The following is a 27679-nucleotide window of genomic DNA, read 5'->3' as shown; positions in this document are numbered from 1 at the left end:
ATAATTTTACTTTTGAGACAGAATCTACCACCTAGCACATATTTTACAAGTGCAGACGGCCATGCCTCCTGTACTATAATCAGCATTCAGAAGGCAGAGGTGGGAGAAACACACACACACACACACACACACACACACACACACACACACACACACACACCACACCATACACACACACACACACACCCCTAAATAAACAAAAGTAAATGAACAAAGAGCCTATATTCATTGGGGTCCTATTGAGTGATTTCAGGGGAGAAACTGGATATGGGACGTGTTTTAGGGAGAGTAGGATTCTTGGAAGACATTGTGGATGGGGAAGCGGTGGTGGAAGGGGGTGGATTTTTCTCCACGAAAGGTGAGGAAAATAACGAGGAATGGGCTTGCTGCGGAGCCAGGGGGCACTGGCAAACTCCGCCCAGAGCCAGGATGCCCCAACGAAGTGACGCAGCGCGGTTTGGCCGCTGTGGGGCGCCGTAGCCCGCGCTGTTGCCAGGGGAACGGCCCCGCGCCGGGTGAGGCCCAGCCTGCCTTGGCCTGGCACGGCTTTACAGCCAGCCGGTCCGAACTAAGGCTCGGAGGCCCAACCTCGGTCCGGGATGGAGCCAGGCTCCGGGACGCGTGTCCTCCGAGTCCGGGGGACTGCCTCTGCCCGGACGGTCTGAAGTGCCGCCGCCCTGGGGAGGGTGGACGGGCAGGACGGGGCCGAGCCGCTGGCTGACCTTGGCAGGCCGCATCTGGCGCAGGTGAGGAGCGGCAGCGGCGGTTCTCACCTCGAGCCTGGCCCGAGCCCCCGGTCGCGCAGCGCGGGTGCCTGGCAGGACTCTGGGCCGCTGTCGGCCTGCAGGGTTTCCCTGACCCAGTTGGGCGCGGGACTTTCTTTTAGCACTAACCAGGGTTATAGGTCTGCGCTGAGCGCTCTCAGAGGCCAGGCTGTGTGCCAGGCGACCGGCCTAAGAACAGACGCCTTCCGTCTCCAGAACCCACAGAGAATTAAGGAGGGGGTGGGGAGCAGGCGCCAGACACGTGACGAGAGTGAGTTCAGGTCGGGTGAAGTGCTCGGGTGGGCCCGAAAGGTGGCTTTTAAGCTAAGACAAGGGAAGTTGGAGAGGGCCCGGAATTGTGAGTCGGGGAAGGGTATTTCTGAAAGAGGGGAAAGCAGACACCTAAGTCCAGGCAGCAGAGTTCTAGTGCGGAACAGAAAACGCGGGGAGAGTTCCTAAAGTGAGGGGTTTCAACTTTTATCCCAGAAAGTGAAGGGAGTCACTGGAGAGTTGGAGGAGTTTCAGGTTTTGAAAGGGGCTTTATATTCTGGCTGCTGAGCAGGCTCGGCTGAAGATTACTCTAGTTCTGCTAGTGTATTGAGCCTCCTAGAACCCAGAAGTTTCTCCGCGCCCTCCCCGGTGCACAGGGGATGCAGTGGTTGTTTATGAGACAAAGCAAGGGGGTCCACATCTGAGACCAAGGGTTAGCGAGATCTGTGGGAGCCATCCGCAATAATAGGGCTACTCCAGAGTGTTGAATTAAGTGAATTCTGTGGAAGCCCTTCAAGCAGCGCCTGGCCTAGAACAAGTGCCTTCTAAATGGCAGTGATGGCTGTTATTATCATGGAAACACTGTATGGGAGCAGTGATGGTTAGGGCAGCAGAGATCCTAAGGAATGGCTTCACCTTCTTTACCAAGGGAGGGCTAGGCTGGATGAGGGGTGGTCACTCTTTTTGTGGAATTGATGTTTTGCTGTGGGAAACCAACTGTGTATACAGATAATCACCTTGAGATGCAATAAAAGAAGTGGTGGTATTTAATTAGCCTGTTTTTTTTCCCTATTGTTTTTCTTTGTTTGGTCACAACTTTGTTCTTAATGACTTTCTTGATGGGTGTTCCCCAAGGCTGGCTCCTACAATCTCTAGTTGACTTCCTGGTTCAAAATCAACAACCCTTGCTTCCTTCCCCTGATTTTGTTTCTGTTCCCCCTTTCCTTGGTTTTGTTTCTGTTCCTGTTGCTCTGTTTCTTACTCCTTCTCCTGAACTTGTATCCCAGAGTTTGTGGTGGCAGCTGCAAGAGGAGAATGATACAGAAATGTTTGCACACCATGTCAACTCAGGAATGATTTCAAGTTTTTCTTGCCATAGCAACTGATCTCGGCATATTGTTTATGAGAGGAGATAAGGGCCCAGCCACATTATTTGAGACCAAAGGCCTTTGAGAATAGCTTTAGGTTCAAGCTCATTTTCTGGAAGTGATGTGACACGCGTCCCTTAGCTGAACTATAGCCACTTCTCAGAATGTTTAAGACCACGGATTTTTCTGGCACCTGTTTTAATAAACACCGTTTTTGCCCCTAGACGTCTTTTACAAATGACCGCACTGTAAGCCAGTGTGCTCTGTGAAGTGCTTTCTCTCCAGCTCCCCTTTATGTGGTCTCAATTGAGGCATGTTAGATCTCAGTGGGAAGTATTTTAGAAGCAGATCCTCGGGAAAGGCTGAAAAATGATTTCGAATTCCTCAGCGGAATCTTGCAAGGAAGCAGTAAAACCTCTAGGATAAAGGAAAGCTGCTTAGAAGTGCACCTTCCCTGTGGGGTGCAGCTCTGCCTTGTTCTGGGGCCACAGGGCACTCATCAGCTTTTGGTTAAGGCCTAGACCAGTGTCTTGCCAGGTAGCTCTGTTGCTTTGCCTGATGTCTGTTTCCAACGTTGACAAGACCCCTGACAGTGCTAGAAAATTCTGTGGCTCTTCCTCACAGCCCTGAGTGGCTGAGAGTTGCCTTCAAGAGTAAGAAAGCACTTGAAGAAGCAGTCATGTCCAACAGTTCTTAGGCAGGAACTGCTGGTTTTTCAGGCCTGGCATAAACCTCTATCGCACGCAAGTTCATCTGGTTCACATGGCAGCACAGTGGGACCAGGGGGCTGGAGCTGACACCCTTTCAACTGTGTATTATTTGATGTGTGCATTGTTGCTACTTCCTTGGTTTTTTTTTTTTTTTTAGATAGGGTCTCACCCTGTTACTCCGGTTGTCTTAAAACTTACTATGTAGACCAGGCTGCCCTGGAACTCACAGAGATCTGCCCACCTCTGAGTGGGCAGATTAAAGGTTTGCACCACCATGACCAGCTCATTTTTTTTAAACAGTAAATGTCCATGATTTAAAAAAAAAAAAAAAAAAAAAAAAAAAAAAGAGTAATACCAACAAACACAGTAGAATCCAGTCTGTCTCACCCCCAGCCCCTGGTACTAGATCTCCATGGAAACTGCCCCTCATTTGGGTTCTGCCATTTCCTTCCCAGAGTAATCTGTGCCTATAGAAAGACAGATATCTGTCTGTCTATCCCTTCTGGGTTTTTGTTTGTTTTGACAGTCTTGATGTATAACCCAGGCTGGGGCTGGAACTTGCAACTCTCCAGCCATAGCCTCCCAAATGGTGATGGTCTTTTTTTTTTTTTTTTTTTTTTTTTAATAGTTTTTTTCTTTCTTTTCCTGTGTGCATTTGTGTATGTGTCTGTCACATATGTGGAGGGCATTGATTGGGTCATGTGGAGCTGGAGTTCCAGGGGGCTGTGAGCCTCCTGGTTTGGGTTCTGGGAACTGAACTCTAGTATTCTGGAAGAGCAATGGCTGCTCTTTTTTTTTTTAAAGATTTATTTTTATTTTATTAAAGATTTATTTTATTTTATACACCTGCATGTATGTCTGTGTACTATAAGCATGCCTAGTGCCCTTGGAGGTCAGAAGAGGGGTCCGACCTCCTAGAACTGGGGTTAAAGATGGTTTTGAGCCACAATGTAGTGTGTGGTAGGGTCGGAACCTTGGTCCCTGTAAGAGCAGCAAATGCTGTGCTGCTGGTTTTTATTTATTTGATAGCTCACTCTACATTGTGTGTCTTGCTTGTCCACATAACTTTATCTCAAGAATAGTGTCATCCCTTGCTCTTGATGCTTTATAGCATTCCCTTGTATGCATATACCATAGCATATATTTGTATTTGTTTTTGTCCTGTATTATGACAAGGAACAGTGCAGGGAGCTGTTGTGTGTTAGGAGAGTGTAAGATAAATACAGAAATGGAATGTCTGGGCCACAAGTTAAATGTGTTCTCAGGTTTGGTAGACATTGCCAAATTGCCTTCTGGCTAGCTTTGGAAACATGAGTAAAGAAGACACCTAAATAAGTGGGGTTTGTGAAATTTGCCCCTAGCTCCCTTGAACTATGAACAGCAGTGCACGAGTCAGAAAAGGCCATGTGTCCAGACAGCCCTGGTTCCTGTTTCAAATGCCTCTTTCCATTCATAGCTTAGATCTCTGGGCCTCTAAGCCTCCGTGTGTGTGTGTGTAGGGGGCGGGGGGTTTGAGACAGGGTCAAGACTCCGTGTGTGTGTGTGTGTGTGTGTGTGTGTGTGTGTGTGTGTGTGTGTGGTTTTGAGACAGGGTCTGGCTACATATCCCTGGCTGTCCTGGAACTCACTATGTAGACCAGGCCGGCCCTGAACTTACAGAGATTTGCCTCCTGAGTGCTGGGGTCAAAGAGCTACACCATGCCATCTGCTCTGTGTTAGTTTTTTTGTCTGACCCAAGCTACTTGCCTTCCCAGTTTTTCTTTGTTTGTTTTGTTTTTGTTTCTTGAGACAAGGTTTTTCTGTGTAGCTTGGAGCTCACTCTGTAGACCAGGCTGGTCTCGAACTCACAGAGATCCGCCTGGCTCTGCCTCCTGAGTGCTGGGATTAAAGGTGGTGTGTGCCACCACTGCCCAGCTACCTTCCCAGCTTTGTGGCCTCTTCTGATATGCCTCTTTATTAGTTGAGTTGATTCGGAAGTCCTCAGACATCTCTCAGGAACCCAGGGCTGTCCACAGGTTCTCCAGGGCCAGGACTTTGCACTTCAGTCTGGTTGCCTTAGCTGTCTCATGCATGAATTTCAGAACAACATTCTGAATTTATTGCTACTATTAATATTGTTATTATTATTTGAGCTAGGATCTCAGCATCTTGCTATGTTGCCCAAGTTGGCTTTGAACTCCTAGGCCAAGTGATCTTCCTGCCTTAGCTTCTTGGCTGCCTAGATTTTGTTTTTGTTTTTGTTTTTGTTTTTCTTTTTTAATTGGAGCAGTGGTGGGCAGGAAGTAGATCAGTCATACAGCTATGATACCGTTCATTGTGAGAACTCAAAATATTAGGATTTTCTTTTTCTTTTTTTTTTTTCCCTTTACTTGGCTGTTTTGAGACAGGGTCTCACTAGCTTGTTGGTTGGCCTGTAATTCAGTATGTACAAGATTGGCCTCAACTCGGAGACTGGCCTGCTTCAGCCTACAGAGTTCTGGGATTACAGTCGCTTGTCACCACTCCCGCTAAGATTTTCTATTGAATTTAAGCATATATATTATGTTAGCCTATTGTATTTTGAAAATGTTTTATAAAGATCTTAGCAAATGAATGTTAAATAGGGAAGATTATTGTCTTACTGGCAGTGACCTTCACCTTGTAGGGACAAGGGAAGGGCCGCATAGCTCCTTCAGTCTCTGCAGATGTCAAGCAAGTCCATGACTTGGGCAGCAGATACTTGTGCCTCTAACAGTCTGTGCATCTTCTTCCTTGCCCTTTCTCCCTTCCATCCTTGAAGCATCTCTATGTTTTGTCCTTTTTAAGCAGAAGGCACACGAAGAATATTTTACCAAGGATTCTATACTACTCAGCCCACTAAACATGCAGCTGGGGGCACTATGTGGGTAAGGCGGAACTGTATGCCTGACCTTGACCCTCTGACCAACTCCTTCTAAAGAACAGGGCTGCAGAGCCACTGGGCCAGCCTCCTGGTGTTACCTCATCCCGTGTCCTTTCTGGTCTCATTTGTGCCAGAACTCAAAGCTGTGTGTCATACTCTGCTTTAAAATTCCTGTGACTCCCTATGGCTCCTACAAGCAGTGCCCAGAGCATCCCACCAGGCCTCAGTGATCTCAGCCTTGCAGCCTCACAGTGTTTAATCTCTCACCGCTCCCTGGCATGTTCCATTTGACTGGTTTGCCCTTGCAAAGCACGGCGTAAATACTCCAAGTACTCACTGCCTTGATGCTGCTGTGTCTCGCTGGCCCCAGAAAGGAGAGTTGGAGAGGGCAGCTACCTAGTCTCATCTGTTTTTATACCTTTAGTGCACACAGGCCTGGGCCCCAGTACACCTTGCCTGTCCAAGGGCTGAGTGCACCATCTGGTCATGTTTTGGGGGAGCAGAGGCACATATCTTTCATTTTGGACTCCTATAGGACTGTTAAGAGGGAAGGGGCAGCCAGAGAAAGTCCCCAAGCCTGATGACAATACTTGGTCTCATCTGTGGGCCCCATTTTGGATTTGGTCCGACCTCCCAGCCCTTGTAATGGAGTTTTTTGGGCCAAAAAGAATTTGTGGCCTTCAATTCAATGATAGAAAGTTTCATCAAGTTCGGAGTTAGCTCTCTCAGGATTTGGGGGCAGGCAGTGTTCTCCCGGCTGTCCTTTCTTTCTGTTCCTGAGGGTTGCTGCTTCTTCGAAGAGGGTCCCCCTGCATCAGAAGTCTTAGGCAAGTAGCACACTTCTCTAGACCAACAGTATTTTAATTTGGAGTCAAAGCTAACCCCAGGAGTGTTTGCAGCAACCCTCTGACTTGGGGTGATGGTCCTCCTCCCTCAGGACTCTGGGGTAAGTTAACACTAGGGATGCTGTGGCCTGTCAGGTACTAGGAACATATCAGCCACATGCTTGTGTTTCTCTCTTGAGAAACAGACTCCTTCAAGGTCCAGGGCTTTTCAGTTGTGGGGTTGACAAGGCAAAACTAGGCTTTGGGATCAAATTCATACATCCCGTCAGAGTGCTTGCTTGCTTAGATGGAGCATAGCCCAGGGAGAGGGTGCTTCTGTAACATATGCAAGGCCCTGGGTTCAATCCCCAGTACTACACAATATCTGCCCTAATGGTGGTGTTGCTGGTGAGACTTGGGAGAATACACCCTCTACTTGGGGGTAAAGAAACCTCATTGTCACAGGTCTGTTACTGCAGTAGTTAGTGTCACAGGTCACAGGTCTGTTACTGCAGTAGTTAGTGTCACAGGTCTGTTACTGTAGTAGTTAGTGTCACAGGTCTGTTACTGCAGTAGTTAGTGTCACAGGTCACAGGTCTGTTACTGCAGTAGTTAGTGTCACAGGTCTGTTACTGCAGTAGTTAGTGTCACAGGTCTGTTACTGTAGTAGTTAGTGTCACAGGTCTGTTACTGCAGTAGTTAGTGTCACAGGTCTGTTACTGCAGTAGTTAGTGTCACAGGTCACAGGTCTGTTACTGCAGTAGTTAGTGTCACAGGTCTGTTACTGTAGTAGTTAGTGTCACAGGTCACAGGTCTGTTACTGCAGTAGTTAGTGTCACAGGTCACAGGTCTGTTACTGCAGTAGTTAGTGTCACAGGTCTGTTACTGTAGTAGTTAGTGTCACAGGTCACAGGTCTGTTACTGCAGTAGTTAGTGTTACAGGTTTCTTACTGTAGTAGTTAGTGAAGTCAGATGCTGTCACTGAATTATTCACTGATTTTTTTTTCAAAGTACCTTTCCAGCATTTGTTAGGAGAAATTGCTAAACACTTTAAAATGGGCCAGAAAGATTGCTCAGTGGGTAAAGGCACTTGCTGCCAAGCCTGACAATCTGAGTTTGAACTCTAAGACCCACGTGGTGGAAGGAGAGAACATACTCCTCTATTAAGATCAATTCACAGCCGGGTGGTAGTGGTGCATGCCTTTAATCCCAGCACTCGGGAGGCAGAGCCAAGATCTTTGTGAGTTCGAGGCCAACCTGGTCTCCAAAGCGAGTTCCAGGAAAGGCACAAAGCTACACAGAGAAAAGTGCTTGTCTAGCAAGCACAAGGCCCTGGGTTCGATCCTCAGCTACACACACACACACACACACACACACACACACACACAAAAAAAAAAAAAAAAAAAAAGCAGAGAAAATCAATTAACATGAATCTATTTAATAGATAATAGGGATTTATTAAGATATAAATTGAAGAAATAATTGAACTTGTCCTGATCTGACTGGAGCAAATCCACCTCGCAGGCAGGAGCAGGGAGAAGGGGCATGGGACCCTCAAAAAACCAAAAAAAAAAAAAAAAAAAAAGAATGATTATCAAGTACTGTCAAGGAAAAACAAAGGGTAATAACATAAACAAAATTAGAACTACAACCAACAAGAACAGGAAAGACATGCTAAATATCCAGAAATGTCCAGATCATAGGTAAATGGCACATTACCGAGATTACTCCAATAGCTGTCCTATCCTGAAAATTCTGACTCTAGTACTAATGTGTTCTAGCTAAGATACGAGAAGATTGTAACTGTAACTATCTAATCTTTGACTCCATCAAAGACCTGAGAAGGAAAATAATAATACCCGAGAAAATGGAAAATACAAGGAAGCAATTTCTGAAAATCTTTCGAGAATAGACAAAAACAGCTGGCAGCCTGAACAGTCACCTAAAGTTTCTCACCACTGTTGGGGCATCCAATTTGGCTACAGACCTAGAATATCTGACAGACCATTTTCAGAAGCAGGAATTTTGAAAGACCATCTTACCCTGTCTTGGCAGAGTTCAGTAGACACTTTTCTCTGTGTCCTGCTTGTCCAGAAAGGACAGAGTTCATATTGTCAGCAGTCGAGGCAAGGACAGTTCTTTGCCCAGCAGGCCATCATGTGCCAAGAAGACAAACTTCCAAACAGAAATGTCCAGAAGCTCAACAATCTCTCAGGATCAGATAGGTGCTGCCAGGAGAAATTGTGTCTCACATCAACAGAATTCTAAGTTATCAAAACATTTAGAATTAAAAATTAAAAATTCTCTAGGTCTATGAAGTGTTTGAAGATTACCTTTCCATCTGACATATGTTTCTGTAAATCTGGAGAATCTAACTAACATAACTATAGAAATGACAAGCATGGGTGACTATAGTTCTGCAAGTCTTCTTTACTTAAATAACCTAAGGATTAAGATTTCACATAACAAAGCAAACAGTCTGTAAGCATATATACTCTGTAAGTATAATGACCTCAAAATTGTGACAGTACACAAAATATCTTAAACAGAGGTAAGAATGTCAGTGCAATATGCAATATGACAACAATGTCCTTATTACTATGTATCAAATATATAAAATATCCTAAACAGAGGTAGAACATATATACAGTATAACAAGTATAATATTAGATTGTATCAATATACAAAAATTTCAAACAGGAGTAGGAATATGTGTACAATACAATAAATATAGTTTTGTATTTGTATCAATATACAAACTACCTTAAATAGGAATATAAGAATAGTTTACATTTGTATCAGTATACAAGAATCAATACCAGTGCAAATTATCCAAGACTGATAGTTTGCTAAATCAGTTTACTAGTAGATACAATAATCTGCCTTAATATACTATACCTATCCATTTCCATTTTTTTCAAAAGGAAAATACTGAGTCTAAATTTTGTTTTTCCACCCCTAACCTGTAACCATCCATCCATAACCCTGAGAAAAATGAAACCTTTAGGAGTGGGGCATCGTTTTCTTAGAATTGCTTCCTGCTGTTTAGGGGCGACAATATCTCTGTGGGGTCCTGTAAGAAAGCTTAAATAGTTAGGTCTCAATAGGGCTAGCTGTAGAGTCTGCGGCCAGTCTCAGAGTAGTGGATACAGTTGTCTGAGATTCTGACTAGAAGTGTAGTATGATGGATCATCTCATCTTACAACTGTTGTGAAGAGTTTTCAGTCCAAAGCTGATCATTGAGTAATGTTCTTAGGTACAATGACATCTTTCTGGACAAGTAGAGTCATTGTTGTGGGGCCCCATCTTCCTTCTAGAGACTTCAGAGATTGCTATTGGAAAGACTTATTTTCACTGTGGAAAACTTGAACATTATTAATATCAAAATGGAAAGTTTGGATTTATGTTGGATGGAGAAGGGATTCCCAGAAAGCAAGGACAAGCGTGGAAAGAAATAGAATCTTGACAACAATGGTCCATAGATTATTGGTTTTCTTCTGTCTCACACCAGTTGGCTCTTCCAATATGAGACAGACTCTCCTAATTTTTCTTTTAGCAATATGCTTGGGTTTAGAGAAGGAGAGAGACGCATTCCAACTCCTAAGCCAGCTTGATTTATATTTTAATTGAGAACACAACTATTCTAGAGTTAAAGAGATATAGATGTTAGGCAGTGAGATATTACCCTGTGAAGTATATTGGTACCAGTATGTCCTTCCTTTATGCAGTAGACATCTAAGTGTTCAAGGCCTTATGATTTCTTGAAGATAGGTATTTCTATTGTCCTGTAAAGACAAAAACATGACCCTGCCCTGACCCTTGTTTGTTAATTTTTTCTTACAACTTGTAGAGATGTCACGTTGGCGGATGAGCTGTTACTTCTCCTCATGAAGGGGTTTTTCTTGTTCGAGTGAACTTTTATTAATTTTGTTGGTATCCATAGTTTTTCCTCTCCTGCAGAAACAAAAGCAGGAGACAAAAACAAAACCCCTTCCCCAACATAGGACATACCCTGGTTTCCATTCCGAGGTTAACACATCTTTGAAATAAACCGGTTGGTTTAGCTCAGGAGTTTTGTCTGTCATCCAATGTCTCTCCGCAGCTGTTGTTCCTTTCTCATCAGCATTGAGAAAATTCAAGTTTAATAAAGCACTGTGCAATCTATTTCTAGGGGTCACTGTTGCCTGTTTCTGTTTATTTAGCATATCCTTTAAAGTTTGATTAGATCTTTCTATGACTGCTTGGCCTGTGGGATTGTGTGGTATACCTGTAACATGCTTTATATTGTAATAAGCAAAAAACTGTCTCATTTTATTTGAGACATATGCTGGAGCATTGTCAGTCTTAATTTGTACAGGTATTCCCATGATGGCCATAACTTCTAATAGGTGTGTACTCACCGAATTGGCCTTTTCACTCCTCTAAGTAGTACGCACGCATGCACGCATGTGCATGTTTAAAAGAAAAAAGACTTCTAAACAGATCTGTGCTTTCAGAGTGCAGCTATTGGTGCTTTACAGGAGGTAGGGGAGGTTTATCTAGTTGGAAATTTTGAAGATAACTGGCTATATGCTACCCATGCCAAAAATTTAAGTATATGTGGAGAACATATAAAAATTATTAATAATCCACTATGGGACTGGAGTTGGTAAATTCCTGTTTTGTGAGCATGAGGCCTGAGTTAGATCCCTAGAACCCATGGGAAAAGCCAGGCGTGGTGGCTTGTGTTTATAATCCCAGCACTGGAGAGGGCAAGCCAGAACTCACTGGCTAGCCAGTTTCATGTACTTGTTGAACTCCAGGTCAGTGAGAGATCCTGTCTTAAGCAGGGCCGGGAAGGTAGACTGTGGCTGTAGAGATGGCTCAGTGGTTAAGAGCACTGGCTACTCTTCCAAAGGACCTAAGTTCAATTCCCAGCACCTACATGGTGGCTCACACCTGTAACTTCATTCCAGACAACCCTATGTCTTCGTTTGACCTCCATGGATATACATGTAGGCAAAATGCTCATAAATATAAAATAAATGTTTTTTTTTTAATTATTATTTTATTTTCTGTGTATAGGTGTTTTGCTTACATACAGTCTGTGTACCATGTGCATGCCTGGTGCCCCTGGAGTCCAGAAGAGGGCGTCAGATCCCCTGGAAGTGGAGATATGGTTCACTAGTTGCTCTTCCAGAGGATCCAGGCTCAGTTGGCAGCATCCACAGGGTGACTTATATGGCTGTAGTTCCCTAGTTTGAAAGCGTGGACTGTGGCAGGAGAGATGGTTCAGTGGCGAAGAGCACTTGGGTGCTTTGGTTCCCAACACCCACACCAAATGTCTCATAACTGCCAGCATCTCCAGTTCCAGAGTATCTGATGACTTCTCCTGGACTCTGGGAACTTGTACTCCTGCACATGTGCACACACACATGCTGTAAATAAATAAGCAGTGACACCAAGGCTATCCTCCTGCCTCCACACTCATACCCAGGCACACCCACTCACATAGACATGCACATGTAATACATATGGATACGTGTACTCACAGAAGAGTCTGTTATGATGTGGAGTATTTCATGCTCATTTTTCCTTTGCAGCTGGGTGTGGTGGCACATGCCTGTAATCCCAGTACTCAGAAGGACGAGGCAGGTAGTCAAGACCAGCTATGGCAACATAGTAAGTAAGAGCTTGCCTCAGAACAATGTTTTTCTCTTTTCCTATTAGTTATAGTTCTGAATGTTACATTTTTTTCTTCCTTAAAGGATCAAAAGGTATCAAAATATATGTCTATGGCCAGGTGGTAGTGGTGCACACCTTTAATCCCAGCACTCAGGAGGAAGAGGCAGATGGATCTCTGTGAGTTTGAGGCCAGCCTGGGCTACAGAGTGAGTTCCAGGACAGGTTCCAAAGCTACAGAGAAACCCTGTCTTGAAAAACCAAGGGGGAAAAAAAAAAAAAGACTTTGGCCAGGCATAGTGGCACACACCTTTTAAATTCCAGGATTTGGGGGACAGAGGTAGGCGAATCTTTGTGAATTCAAAGCTTCAAAGCCAGCCTAATGTACACAGCAAGCTTCAGAACAGAACTACATAGAGAGACCTTGTCTTAGAAAAAAATTAAATAAAGGTATGATTGTGACTTAAAAATAAATAAATAAGGGTGAGAAATCAGATATTGGCCATTTCTCCATTGCATGTGTGAATTTCTTTTTGTGAGACATAGTCTCACTATATATCCCTGGCTACCCTGGAACTCAACCAGGTGGACCAGACTGGCCTTGAACTCACAGAAGTCCATCTGCCTCTGCCTCCCCATTGCTGGGATTAAAGGTGCACACCACAACTCTCATGTGTATGTATATTGAATATACAAAGATATAAAGTATTGGGGTTGGGGATTTAGCTCAGTGGTAGAGCGCTTGCAAGCGCAAGGCCCTGGGTTCGATCCTCAGCTCCACATTAAAAAAAAAAAAAAGATATAAAGTATTAATGCAAGTCAAAATATTCTGGTCAACACATTTTGGCAGTTCAGCTTTATAACAATTATGGATAAACCTGAATTCTGGGTAATAGTGTTTAGAATTAAAAATACAGATTTCTTTCTGAGGGCAACTAAATGGTTTTCCTATCATTTTTATCATATGGTGGATTACAATCACTGTACTTTTCTGAGTTTTCCTACATACAGGTGTGTGTGTCTCTGTGTGTGTATGTGCATGCATGCATCAGTGCATGTGTGCATCTGGGGACTAAATCTAGGACTTTCCATGTGCTAGGTAAATCCTTTATCACTGAACTACACCTGTAGCCTGCAAGTCTGTGTTTTAATATGTCTGTTTTCTTGTTCCTGTGGCAACCTCAACCAGTCCTCTCGATTTGGACATAGACCTTGTAGGATCAGACACAGTCGCTGCAGCTGGGGATAGGAGATAGGAACAAACCAGAGATCTATTTGAGGTAATTACATTTGCCGTGTAGTTAGTGAGCGTTTACTTGTTGGATTTGCCTACAGTATCACTGAGCTAGGTATCTTAGGGGGCATTCACACCCCCACTTTTCAGAGGAGGAAATCTAGTCCTCTCAGCTAATAAGTGCAAAGCCAAAAGCCAAACCTAGGCCTGTTTCTTCCAAAGCCAGGGATCTCCTGTTCCATGTACTTCTTACCAAAGACTTGACCTAAGTCTGAAGAAAACTGAGGTCACTCCATTTAGCTATGAGATGAGAACATCCAGAGATGACTTCACACACCGCCAAGCTTGGCCTTAGAAGGGCTGAGAGAAAATGGCTTTGAGTGAATGTCCAGTAGTCAGGGTGACAGCCAGTCAGCAGAGGAAGTGGGGTAGAGGATATGTCACTGAGTCATGCCTTGGCCATGTGGACTGGGTGAGAGAGGAGGTCTGAAGGCAGAGTAGAGTGGGCCACCTGGCCTTGTAATAGTTGGGTTGGAGAGAGATATAGACAGCCACACTGATGGAGTCGATTAAGAGTGGGAGAGCGCTTTCCTTTTGGCCAGCAACAAGAGTGGCTCACGCTTCAAAGTCTCCTGGTGCTGAAGCTCAGGGAACAGTGAGCAAAATTTAAAGGCAAAACCCACAACCCACAATGTTAGGAAAGGGTCAGAGTAACCTTGCAACGTTTGTTTAGGCAGAACATCGTGGTTATTTCAGACACAACACAACAATTAATTTGACTTATACCTTCAATTATTTTAGTTTAAGTTTCTATAAACATTAATTATTTTGGTTAATACATCTGGACTGTGGTCAGGGTCATGGAAACCCCACGTGTGTTGCCAAAGCAGATGTGACTGTTGGGGGCAGACAGCTGAGAACTGTCTAAACAGCCACAAAATGGGGTCAGACAAAATGGTGCTACCGTGGTCACCGCAGCCTTGGCTGGCCGGGTCATACATCATTTACCTTACACATATTTGCTTTGATTTCAGATGTTTTCAAGTCCTCGAGCATCACTGAGCATCTGCTATATACAAGGTATAGCTCCTGATCCTTGGGGGGGGGGCATGGGGACCAGAGGTGAGTGATTACAGCACGCTCACTGGCTTTGAGGGATGCTAGCGTAGCAAAGTGGTAGGCATGGGGATGGCGGAATACTCCAAATGGCAGTCACAGTCAGGACTCAGCACAGGGCCTCTGACTGCCTGGACCCCTGGAGATCTTGCTGTATCCCGGGATGTTTGTGGCAGGCGGGGATGATCCAGGTACATTTGTGGTCTGTGAAGTCAGTTACTCCAGGTAGACGTGCTGAGGTACTGAGGTGCCTTCTTTTGCTTAGTCAGTTTATTATCTGCTTGTGCATAGCTGCAATGACAGAAACTACCCAAGGAAGCAGAGTTATGTCTCCTTGTTTCCGAGGGTTTCAACCCATCGTGATGGAGGAGCTCTTTTCATGGTGGTGGAAGCTGTTTGCATCATCGCAGAGCAGGCAGTAGAGAGCAAGGCAGGAGGTAGGCAGGGATACATCCCTAAACCCATCCCCAGTGACCCATTTCCCCTAATTAGGTCCCACCTCCCAGAGTTTCCAGAAGCTTCCCCAAAACAGCACCTCTAACTAGGAGTCAGTGTGAGGGAAACAGCAGATTCAAACCACATTGGAGATTGCTGACCTGTGGTATGGGCTCCTGAAAGGTGTGTCTAGCTGCCTGGATTCTGCTGCTAGTTCCTGGCCTTCCCACTAAGAGAACGGGCCTGTTTCCCCAGGTGTGACATCGTTTGCTTGGTTTGTCAGCCCAGCAGATACTTTTGGGCAGGGCTCTTCCTCCTGTAAGCACAAGCTGGTCCTACTGTCCTTACTGCCTTGGTCAGCAACTGGGCTGTAGCAAGGAGGCCAGTGTAGGGGGCTGCTGCCATCTGGTGGTCTGGCTCTGGCCAAGGCTTAGCCTTTCTTGGAGTTCTCTCAGTAACCTTTACCCTTCTGGTAAATGTATACACCAGGCCCAGTTGACTGGGAGAAACATGGTCATTTATTTTGCTAGAGTGAATCAAAGAAGAATCCTCCCTTCTCTTGTGTGCAGGTCATCCTCAGCCAAGAAACCATAGAGAACCCTCTGAAGCACAGGGGAGAAGTTCTTGGTCCCTGATCCTAAAGGGATTATGTATCTGCTAAGCAGCTGAGGCCAGATCTCCTTTCTGAACACCCCCACTGCCTGTTTCCCTCAGCAGAGGATAAGGGGGGCCCCCCTCTGACACTTGATTTGGATCTCAGGACGGAGGTGACTAATCCTAACAGAATCAGCATGTGTTCTCATCGCTCTGGCCCCAGCCTGATATTGTTACCAGATGAGAACATGTCTTATTGAGTTTCGCTCTTATGGCTGTGGAGACAGAACACTTTGAATAACGGGCAGCCACACTGTGTCCTGAATAACTCTGGACCCTCCTCCCTTGTTCTGGCTAGGCTGGGGTCAGAGTCTGTTCTTGAGTTTTAGGACAGTACTTTATTACCACCCCACCCCCAACTGCATATTTCTATTAGGCTAGGACCCCAGGTTCTCCTGCAGAATGTACAGCCCCTGCTGGTCCCTACCCTTCTGCTCAATCCTGACTACAGCCAGGGCACTGTTTTCCCACTGGGCCTTTTTGGGCTTAATGCTCTTTACTCTTCCCTCTGGAGATGAATATCTGCAACAAACCCTCCAACAAGACAGCCCCTGAGAAGAGTGTGTGGACAGCGCCTTCCCAGGACAGTGGCCCTTCCCCAGAACTGCAGGGCCAGCGGTCTCGCCGGAATGGATGGAGCTGGCCCCCTCACCCACTCCAGATCGTGGCCTGGCTGCTCTACCTCTTCTTTGCGGTGATTGGCTTTGGGGTTCTTGTCCCGCTCCTGCCTCACCCCTGGGTGCCTGCTGGCTATGCTGTATCCTTGGACTATATGGGACTGGAAAAGTTGGGGAAATGGATGGATAGAGAGAAGGCAGAAGTCTGAAGCTGGCCTCAGGGTCTTAGGGAACACATGGTAGTGTAGAGCAGGATTGACTTGGTTGATTTTCTACCAGGCTTGACCCTTCCTCTGATAAAAGTGAGTGGACAGCCCCCAAATTCTTCAGAACCCATCGCTCAGGCATAATCAGTGTGAAGATTCCTAAAGCATCTTCAGACTGATTATGCCTGAGCTAAAGAAATGGCAAATCGGGGTGGGGATATAGTTCAGTTGGTAGAGTACTTACCTGGCATGTGCCAAGTCCTGGGTTCAGTCCTCATTTGGAACAGCAAGTTAGGGAGCAATTATTTCACTTGTGAAGGGATTTGTCACGGTATAGTTTTCCCACATACTAAGTTTCTTGGTGCATTTAAAATGTGGTTTTATTTATAGACATTATTTTGCTATGCCTAGGAATATTTGCACACTTATTGATATTAGGATGAGGGTGTTTATGCTAAAAGGTGACATAGAAATGCCCTGCAAACTCCTGGGGACAGTGACAAACACTAACTTGGATGAGCCTTATGGTCTGGCTGTCCTAGCCCTGGTCACAACCCACAAGAGCAGAAGACATGGCTGCAGGGCTGGGTGTAGGGTACAGTAGGCCTCTGTGTGCCCCTGTTCAGAGAGTTCCTCTTCCTGTCTGCTGGCACCAGCCTCCTGAAGAGGATTTCAGAGAGAGGGGTAGGAATAAGCTGGAGAGCGCATGTCCACAGGGCTTGGTCTCAGCTCAGCGTCCTCTGGCTGTGCTCATCAGGGCAGCTCCTCCAGCCCTCTGGTCCCCAGGGGCTTCTGTTTGCTTCCTAGGGCCAGCTTGAGAGTGAGGGCTTATTAGGAAGTGTGTGATCACAAAGGCGCTGGCTATAATGGAAGTGTGCTTTCCCGGGGGACCCTGGAGCCCTGGGCTGCTGAATGACAACGGCAGTGGAGTAGAGGGCGTCTGGAGAAGACTGCCGTCCTCAGTGTCACTGGGGCTTCCTGGTTTACCAGAGCCCAAGGCCAGATCAACAGCTGGGTGAGTGAATAGGAAATGACGTTCTTAAGATGACCCTAGGCCTTGGTGTGGTTAGGTGGAGTACTTCATGGGTCATTCTCCTGCAGTCTGAAATAGCTCCATCCCTGACTCGGGGTTACCCAGGCACCCTCCTCGCTGGGAGTGAGGAGGATCAGAGCAAGTAACAGTAAACAAAAGCGGCATTTATTGAGCACTTCCATGTGCTGCTGCACACGTGGCAGGGGTGTTCTTCTCTGGTCCTTAGGATAGTCCTGTAAGGAAGGTATCCCCACTAATGGAGTGTGTTGGTTATGTTTCTGTTGCTGCGATGAAATACTATGACCAAAAGCAAGTGATAGAAGAAAGAGTCTGTTCTGGCTTACGGTTCTGGAGGGTTGGACAATGTTCATAATGGTGGGAAAGGTGTGGCAGACAGGAGGCAGGAAGCTAGCTGATCACATCTCAAGTGCACACAGGAAGAGAGAGAGTGAGCAGGAAGCAGATCGAGGCTATGACCTCTCAAACCCTGCCCCCAATGATGTGTTTCTCCAGCAAGGTTGCACCTCATGAAGGTTCTGTAACCTCTGCAACAGTGCCACAAGTTGGTGACCGAGTGTTCAAAGACATGAACATGTGGGGGACATATCTCATCCGAGACCAGTACATTGAGAAAGAGGCTCAGACAGGCTAGTGATTTTCTCAGATCACACAGGGGCTACTCAGACTGGGGAACTGGAGTGATTTGAGAGTTTGATCTACTTCATATTCTCTCTATGAGCCACATGGAAGCTCCCAGAGCCACCTAATGCGGCAGCCTAACCAAGGCTATATGGTTCCATCAAAATCTGCTTCCATTAACGTAAGCTCTCAGGGCCTCTGAGGAATGAAGTGGGTACCAGGTCCCCACTGTGGGCCCAGGATGGGCCTGAGCTCCAAAGGTGAGCTTTGGGTGCTTAGGGGCCAGGAGGAGGAGATTGGTAGGTTGGACACAGTGGTCCCACTCCATGTAAATGTTGGGAAGGGGCTCGGATGGCAGACTGGGAGCAGAAAATGCCATCATCTAGAGCAGCCTGGCGCACGCCTGGCAGCACACTTGCTGCTTGCAGCCTGCTTCACCCATCTCATTCACACGATCGATCAATTGATCGATCGGCTCCCCTGTTCTCAACTGCTGATAGGCAGTTAGTCATCAGGACTGGGGAGTTTACCTCTTTCCTCTTTCCCACTCTTCCTTCCCACTGCTCCCTTCCTCTCTAACCTAGATGGCTGTTTGAGTTCCGAGTCAGTCTCCCTGTGCATTCCTACTGGCTACCTGCAGCTGCAGCCAGAGCACTTTGAACTCTCACACATACATACACTGTCTCTGCTTCTCTCTCTCTCCCTCCCTTTCTCCTGGCCATCTTTCTCCTGCAGCCAGGGTACTCTTACACACACATACACACACACACACACACACACACACACACACACACACACACACAATCTGATAATGTTTCACCAGCTCAAAATCTAGCAGCTTCTTCCTGCTTTAAGAAATGAGGCTTGGGGGCTGGAGAGATGGCTCAGCCAGTTAAGAGCACAGACCTCTTCCAGAGGTCCTGGGTTCAGTTCCCAGCAATCACATGGTGACTCACAACCATTTATAATGAGATCTGGTGCCCTCTTCTGGCATGCAGGCAGGACACTATATACATAATAAACAAACAAACAAACAAATAAATCTTGGGGGAAAAAAATGAGATTCTCATTAGTCCTTCATGGCTTTCTAAATGTGAGGTCTGCCTGTCTGTTCACTTCCTTTTATTTTTCCTGTTTTGACATCAGTAATTCTCTTCCTAGAAGCCCTTGCCTTACCAACTGAGTCAGAGGTCAAGAGCTGACAGCCCAATGAGCAAGTCTGATTGGCAAATTGTGCAAAATTGTAGGATGATGAATATAAAAAATGCACAGGTCTTCTACATGCTTTGAAAATCATTTATTTCTTTTAACATTTGAACACTGAGAGATCTCACACGGAAGCCTAGATTATTATTAGTTTCTTGTCTGTTTGTTTTTTTCCCTGAAACACGTTTCTCTGTGTAGCACTGGCTGTCTTGGAACTAGCTCTATAGACCAGGTTGGCTTTGAACTTACAAAGATCTGTCTGCTTCTGCCTCCTGAGTGCTGGGATCAAAGACGTATGCCACCACCATCTGGCAAGCCTATAATTTTTTTTTCTCTTTGAAAGCTCAGAATTTGGCATTGTGGAGGAATTTAAACCTCATTCTTTTTTTCTTTTTCTAGACAGGATTTCTCTGTGTAGTCTTGATGCCTTTCCTGGAACTCATTCTGTAGCCCAGGCTGGCCTTGAACTCATAGAGATCCTCCTGTCTCTACCTCCCTAGTGCTGGGATTAAAGGCGTGTGCCACCACCGCCCGGCACAAACCTCATTCTTCTATGGCAATCATGAGCTGGGACAATATTTCAGCCACCCTTGCATGGTTGACACTCTTCTGATTGACATCTTGCATGGTTCTGGTATCAGCCTAGTCCTTTTTCCTCTGCCTTGTCTTCCAAAGCTCTGTTACACATTCTTTTCCACATCTCAGCTACGATGACACTTCTTCAGAGAAGTCTCCCTATCTGTTGGACTAGATAAAGTCATCAGTTACAAACTGATGGAACTGACCTGTTATTTGATCGGTATCTGTGCTTTCCATCAGGAAGCAGGCTTCTTAGGGCTCAGGACCAACTCTTTCCATATCCCTTCATGCCTGGTGTGAAGGGAAGAACTGTGTAAACAGTTGAGTGAATGAAATGGTAGAGAAAGCTGGAAGAAGGCAGGAAGCTAAATGTTTGCCCACAGTGAGCGTCTAGGGTTGGGAGAAGCCAGATCAAGACGAGCTTTGGCCCTGGGCTAAGGCATGAATTTCAACCAGAGATCATTTAGAGCCACTGTAGGCCTTGATGCAGGGAAGAGCTTAGGTGTAGGCTTTTGAAAGCTCACTCCTGGAACACAGGAAGTAGGCTCTGGAGGAGAAGAGTGTGAGGTTCTCCAGTAACCCAGGCAAGAGGTGAAGCATTAATTCATAGCATTGACCATACGGATAGAGAGCTCAGGGTTAGGCACAGATCTGGCTCTTTCAGCTGTGGCACAGCACATTCTGGAAGAGCCCAGTGCATAGAGACCGAGGGAGAGCCCAGCTCATGCAGACAGAGGGATTTGGCTCCCAAGGGAGAGTGAGAGGGCTGTTGGACAGCAGATGCATAAAAGATGAATAATGGCTGGATCCTGAGGAGTGGAGGAATGGAACCTCCCTGGCTAGACAAAGAATGCTCATGGATGAGTAGGTAGAGGGAAGAAAAGAACTATCTGCTTGGGCGGAGCCTATTGGTGAGCTTGTGTGTGTGTAGATGTCGCAGCCAGTCCGCAGCATACTCATTTCCTGTATTTGACTCAGCAAAGTCATGGGAAAGCCTCATTTTAGTTCCAGGAGTTAGCTACACTGCCCTGGCTGTCCCTGAACATGTGAAGCTGTCCCAGACACTCAGCTTAGGGTGCCAAGTACCAGGACTTGAGGTGGGGGAGGCAGCAATTAGATCAGTCCTGCCTGCAAGTGGTTCTCCATCTGGCCCTAGCTATTGAAAGGGGGTAGCTGCTTCCATCTCGGAAGTTGCTTTCTGTGAAAGCAAGGAAAACAAGCTCAGAATTTCAGCTTAGGTCTCTGACCTTAGGGGATGATGTCTCTTTCACCTTCTGAAATCTCAGACCAGAAACTGGCTTGTACCAGGCCTGAAATGGTAAGCCTAGGCCCTGTGGCTAGACCCCTTGGAGGCAGTAGCAAGTAGTACTGGCCTTGGGCTCCATTGTCATATGACCCTACTAGGTTGAGGGTTTAGGGGCTGATGAAGAAATTTGGTAAGGGGCCGGAGAACATAGTACAGGCAGAGTCTCTGTATAAAGGAAATCTGCATCGACAGGGTGAGTCCTCTGTCCCAGAAAGTGGGTGGGGCTCTTGGTTTGCAGAGTACGGACTGAGTCTTTAACCTGCTGGGCTAGTGCATGGGTGCCATCTTTGCTGGCCACCTTGTGGTGCACCTGACTGCGGTCTCCATCGATCCAGCAGACGCCAATGTGCGGGACAAGAGCTATCCTGGGCCCCTGCCTGTCTTCAGCCGCAGCCAGCACGCACATGTCATTGAAGACCTGCACTGTAACCTGTGCGACGTGGACGTGTGAGTGCACGAGTGTGAGTGACTGTGGCCACGCGTGTGCCTGGAGAGTCACCAGTTACACCAGGGCAAACAGGGGCATGCCGGGCTTCATGGTTGTACTTACGCCTCTGAACACTTGTTCTTTCCATAGTCAAGAGTTGTGGTGGAGGGTGGGTATGGTGGCGTACACCTTTGATCCCAGCACTCAGGAGGCAGAGGCAGGCGGATCTCTGTGAGTTCAGGCCAGCCTGGTCTACAGAGTGAGTTCCAGGACAGCCAGGGCTCCACAATAAGACCCTATTTAAAAAACAAAACAAAAGGAGTCTTAGTAGAGCTGGGCATGGTGGTGCATACCTGTAATCCCAGCAATTGGGAGGCTGAGGCAGGAGGATTTCAGTGAGCTTGAGAGTAGCCAGGGCTACATAGTAAGTCATAGATTCAAACAAACAAACAAACAACAAAAAGTCTTGGCAGAGTGATCTGGGAGTGATTAGAAGAAAGGATGAGGACTGGCATTTCCTGGAGCAGACCAGGAGGCGTTTGGCAGCACCACAAGCATTTCTAAATGACTAACTTTACCAGTGACATCTTTAGTCTCGTAAAAGCACCCAGATAGGGGCAAGAGGGAGTTCAGGCTTATATGTTCTGTGCTAAGTACTGTGTTCTTTAACAAAATGCCAGGACCTACTGCTCAGAAGGCTGGGAGGTGTCCTGAAGTCACTAAGATACTGAGCAGCAGAGTCAAGGTCACATTAGCTGCGTAACCCTCCCACCCCCTTGCCCCCACCCCCAGTACCTTTACTCAGTTACCCATGAGGGGCCTGAGGCCAGAGAGGCTAAGTGGTTTGCTTCATGTCCTACTGCTATTGAGGAGGGTACACAATGTGGAACGCCCACTCTCCTTTGGCAAATCACAGCACCTCTCTAGGACTCTTCCCTACACACTGGAGCTTCGAAATCTCCAGACTCGGGGATGGGTTGACTATCTGATAGAGTGTGGCTCCACACTTGGAATCTGGAGGCCTACAGTAGCCTGTTGGAAGGGTCTGTCTACAGGAACCAGAGGCCCAAGCAGAGGCTAGCAAATGTTCTGAGTGGCTCTGGCAGTTGATTTCCATGAATAATGGAGGGAGATCTTGTACTTCTCCCCCATACTCATTTGGGTCTTCTGTGATGCCTCCTGGGGGAGACCCCACTTGAAGCCTAATGTGGCCTTCTCTCACATGTCCCTTGCCCATGAGCTTCCTTAACGCCCCTAGTTGACAGTGAACACATCTCCTGTGGGCTTCTTTACAGCTAGCCCACACAGGCCTTCTGTAAGAGTGCCAGAAAAATTCCTGCAGCATGGCAAGGAAAGTGACCCCAAAATGGGGCTGGTAGAAGTGTGATTAAGGTACCAGTTGGGCAGCTGTGCATTCTGCCTCAGGTCCCACACCTGCACCTTGTGTGTGGTCTGGCACAGAGGTCCTTGCTTGGAAAGAACGCCTCTTTTTCCTTCTCATGTGAACCTTACATAGGTGTGTAGTTTAAGAGTAGGACCCCACAAAGCACCCCCTTCCCTTACTGTCTGGTTCTCAGAACCTTCTCCAGGGGTCCCACCCTGTGTTTCCGCCAGAGGGCGCGTGTGCTCCTCACTGAAGTGATCCCGGAGGGGCGGAGGTCCTTGTGGGCAATTAGGAACTAGGCCTGACTCAGGTCTCTACACCTGTCAAGGTGGGATGGGCTGGCCGACTGCAGGGTGCCTTCCCTAACCCTCCGCAGGAGTGCGCGATCCAAACACTGCAGCGCCTGTAACAAGTGCGTATGCGGCTTCGACCATCATTGCAAATGGCTCAACAATTGCGTGGGCGAGAGGAACTACCGGTGAGAGTCATCTGGGATCTGGGGATTCAGGTCATCTGAGTCTGGGCTCTATTGAAGACTGCTTGTAACGCAGTACCCAGTTGTGGGCAGGGTGTGTGCATGCTGGGAAGGTGATATTTGGGATGGGTGAGGGTGGGTTTGGAGTCTTCCATCCTATTGGTCCAGACAAAGATGGGGATCCTGATAACTGCTTGCCTGTCTTCAGGCTCTATGACTTTGACTTCTGAGTAGTTGGGGGCTTTGAGGTCAGGAGCCTGGCTTCTGGGCTTCTGGCTCTTACCAGGCTGGATCTCCTGAGTGCTGACCAGTGCCCATGGCTGGGCCAGGCTCTTTCTACACAGTGTGGCATCTGCTTTATTGGGTGTTCTGCTCCTGGTGCTGGTGGCCACATATGTCTTCGTGGAGTTCTTTGTCAACCCCATGCGGCTTCGTACCAACCAACACTTTGAAGGTCAGTGTGGGTTCTAGACACAGACATGTTTTAATCAATGTACCCCGACCCCTGGCTAAGCTCAGACTGCCTATGCCTTGCAGTCTTGAAGAATCACACAGATGTGTGGTTTGTATTCCTGCCTGCTGCCCCTGTGGAGACCCAGGCTCCTGCCATCCTGGCACTTGCTGCCCTACTCATCCTTCTAGGCCTGCTTTCTACAGCCCTGCTTGGCCACCTGCTTTGCTTCCACATTTATTTAAGTAAGTGCCTCCTCCAAGCTTGTGTTGAAGGGGATAGAGTCTTGACTGCAGGGAGGTGCCTTTGGGGCAATAGAGCCTTGAAGTCATGGACCTGACCAGTGTTGATTCTTTGTGGTAGGCCTGGTTTTGCTTAAGATATATGTGGATGGGGATTTGAACCTAGTGCTGGCTGCCCTCCCTCCTGAGTTTCAGGGCCACCTGTCCACTACTGACTCCTCTCTTCCCACACCCACCAGTGTGGCACAAGCTTACCACCTATGAGTACATCGTACAGCACCGCCCAGCTCAGGAAGCAAAGGAGACCCACAAGGGGCTTGAGTCATGCCCCCGGAAGATGCGGCCCATACAGGTATAGAGGTGGTCCAGAGGCCTGGACAGGAGTGTGTGTGTGTGTGTGTGTGTGTGTGTGTGTGTGTGTGTGTGTAAGATGCGGCCCATACAGGTATAGAGGTGGTCCAGAAGCCTGGACAGGAGTGTGTGTGTGTGTGTGTGTGTGTGTGGTGGGGAGTGGGGTGTGTAGCAAGAGCCATTGTGGAGACCATGTAAGGAAAGAAAGCAGGTCGAGTGGGCCCTGGGGAAGCAGAACCCAGCCTGTGCTGGGCCCATGGACACTAACATAGCCAAACGGAGCCCTGTGTTTCTGCAGGCCCATGTACCTTCCTGTCCAGGCACCAACATGTGGTAGAGGAAGCCGACCACCAGTTGTTAACTGGTAGTTAGGCTGTAATCATCAGTTCCCTTCATCTATAATCTTGACCTCTTAGATCTTACCCTATTTTAGTTTTAGAACAGGGGCAACTGTTAACAGTCTGTGTTAGAGATGGGCACATGAAAGTCCAGAGTCTAGACAGAAGCCTGGTCTGGGAAGAGTTAAGGTCTCCACACACTGAGAACAAAGCAGGAACCCTACAATCTAGGGTCTGGCCTGGCCTGGCCAGCCCAGCTGCTGACCAGCCAGCCTATCTCCATTCCCACGCCCCCTGGCTTCCTGAGGTCAGCAGCTGGGAATGGAGGTGGTCCAGTCCTCAAGGCCCCTAGGGACTGTAAAGGCAGGGGGCCCAGGCAGGCTTTGCTGGGAAGGCTGAGTCCTGGATCCCAAATCCTCATGGCAACTGGATACAAACACAGGCTGGTGGGCGGGTTGGAAAAGGACCCTGCCTCTCCTTTCTCATCTCCAGGGCTTGCACCCTGCCTGTGGGCCAGTCCAAGGAGTGCTGGCAGCTGGTAGAGAACCCCATCACACTATCACATACCTGCCCTGGTGCTGGGCTCTGAGCTGGGCACAGACAGTGGCAGCCATCCTGGAGTATCAGTAGAGGAAGTAGGCAAGACTTGCTCTGGGATGCGCAGACTCCACATCCTCTACCTTTTGGGTCCAGTTGTGGCAACAGCAAAGACGTTTAATCCAATTCTGTTTATCTACAGCTAAGTTGAGGGGAAACCTACTCCACAGGAACCAGGTGCTTGTTCTCTTTTACAGAAGAGAGAACACTATGGCTGAGAGGTTCCAAAGTACCGTTCAGGAATGTGCAAATGTTTGAAGGTTTCTGAGGAAGGAACCTGAGGATCAGTTCTGAGGAGAGGAGGGAGTTCTGAGTAGGCTCCTCCTGGTGCTATCTACAGACTTCCTTTTAGAGGGTTGGGGCCTGACTTCTAGCCTATCCTGGAGACTAGGGGATCCAAGGCAGCCTTTGTCCCCCTCTGCTGGGTGCCGTGGGGTGTTGAGCTCCTACTAGAGGAGGAGAAAGGTGTGAGGAAAATGACCTTAGGCTCTAGTACCTGGGACTGGCTTCTGACCCCTGTGCTGCCCTGCGTGGGTGGGTACCCCATACCCTCCCCAACAGGTCATCTTGGGCAGTTTGAGCATGGGGCTTATCTGTGGCCTCAGCCTTTGCATCTGTGCAGTCAGCCAGTGGCTAGTCCCTAAAACTCTCAGGGACTGGGCAGGCAGCCTCCCCACCCCCACCCAGCAGGAATTTGGGAGGGGCCCCTCTCTAGAGCCGTTGCCCCCAAAACATAGGCTTGTTTTAGAGACGGCTTTCTGTTACAGTGTCGTCTCTGCCTTAGTCAGGACGCCTCTGTCGCCATGGAAACGACTGCCTAGCAGGCGACAGCTGTCTGGGTACTCCTCCAACTCACTGGCCCCGCCCTTTGCCCTCTGCCCCACGCCCTTCCTGAGCTAGCTTTTCCCGGTCTTTTATTTCTTCACCTGCAGTTCTCTCTGCAGAGCCGGAGGCATCTGGCATGCCGTGGTGCTCGCCTAGTCCTTCCCAGCCCTTTGATTCAAGGTTACTCCTACAGCCAGGAAGTTCTCTGTATGGACCAAGATTCAGGGCTGCAGTACTGTTTCCTCACCTGTGCCCTTCCCTTTGGGGAATGGAGACAAGAAGGAATGCACCCACATCCTCCTTCCCAGCAGCCAGAATGACCCCTTAGTGTTCACAGCCTGGGGCACAAAAACTGCTGGCCTGGGAAGGGTTTGGGGTCTCCTGGCCACTGAACAAGTTAGCTAGTGGCTGGAGCCCTAAGAAGGAGCCCGGAGCAGGCGAGGGCCATTCTTGAGTGTCTTGTCCCTAAGAACCTCTTGGCTATGCTTCCCCGGTCTGGGCATACTGGACCTAAGGCCTTCAGCATTCCTCAAGTAGAATAGCTGGAGTTTGACTAGATGAAGTGAGTCTTTGTGGTGAGGAAAGATCTAGAAATGAGTGTTTGAAACCTCGCCCTGCAGAAGGGCTTTCCCAGCACATCTGAGAACCAGGAAGACAACCCTAGACCCCTTAGGACATGAGGCCACCAAGCTTCTAGAGAGGTCAGTGACAAGGTGTGTCCAGGGCTTAAGAAGAGGCTCTGGATTCAGACATAGCCTCTCAGCATTCCTGACCCCCTTTCCCGAGGAGATGGAGTTTTACATGAGGACCTTCAGCCATGTGCGTCCAGAGCCCTCTGGCCAGGCCAGGCCAGCAGCATTAAATGCCAAGTAAGTACCACCTGGCTATCCCCACGGGAGGTGGGAGAAAGGGAGGTAGGTCAAAACATGGGGCTGGGTCCAGCTCAGCAAAATCTTGGATGGATCAGTGTCTCCGTCCTGCTAGGGAGGGAACCTCTAGCAGGGAGAGACTCTGGGGGCAGCATCTAGAGCTTGCTCTCTGGCTTTTACCTCAGTCCTTCCCAGTTTCTTGCCACCCAAGGCCAAGTGGAACCACCACTGCCCTCCTCCTCCTCAGACACACTGGCTCTGCCTCCACGGATCCAACCCCAGGTAGGAGGGACTGGGTTTGGACCTCTGCCCAAGAAGAGGGAGATGGAAAAGAAGCCTCCACTCTGATGAGTACCTCTGATGCTTTGGGCAAAGTGGGTCTGGGGAAGTGGCCCACATTCCCTCTGTCTTTGCAGAAAAAGAGGAAGCGGCGTGTGTATAGATTGCCGAGGTCTGGGGTCTTGGACCGGGAGCTCCCGCTGCCCAGGATTGGATAG

The 27679-nt window shown here is 47.8% G+C and overlaps 1 protein-coding gene across 1 annotated transcript; it reads left to right on the top strand.

Moving 5' to 3' along the window:
• The first annotated feature begins 480 nt into the window (after positions 1-480).
• Positions 481-27679, top strand: Zdhhc1 (zinc finger DHHC-type containing 1). The gene is made up of 12 exons (XM_036188855.1): positions 481-746; positions 12120-12198; positions 14467-14512; positions 16152-16394; positions 21495-21670; positions 23411-23512; positions 23839-23963; positions 24047-24205; positions 24442-24554; positions 27103-27182; positions 27368-27464; positions 27599-27679. Exons 4-12 carry the CDS (start codon positions 16152-16154, stop codon positions 27677-27679), a joined length of 1176 nt encoding a protein of 391 aa, XP_036044748.1. The 5' UTR covers positions 481-746; positions 12120-12198; positions 14467-14512.

This window comes from Onychomys torridus, chromosome 5 (genome assembly GCF_903995425.1).
Source record: "Onychomys torridus chromosome 5, mOncTor1.1, whole genome shotgun sequence".
In the NCBI taxonomy this organism is placed as follows: domain Eukaryota; kingdom Metazoa; phylum Chordata; class Mammalia; order Rodentia; family Cricetidae; genus Onychomys; species Onychomys torridus.
This window is presented reverse-complemented; position numbering and strand designations above follow the sequence as displayed.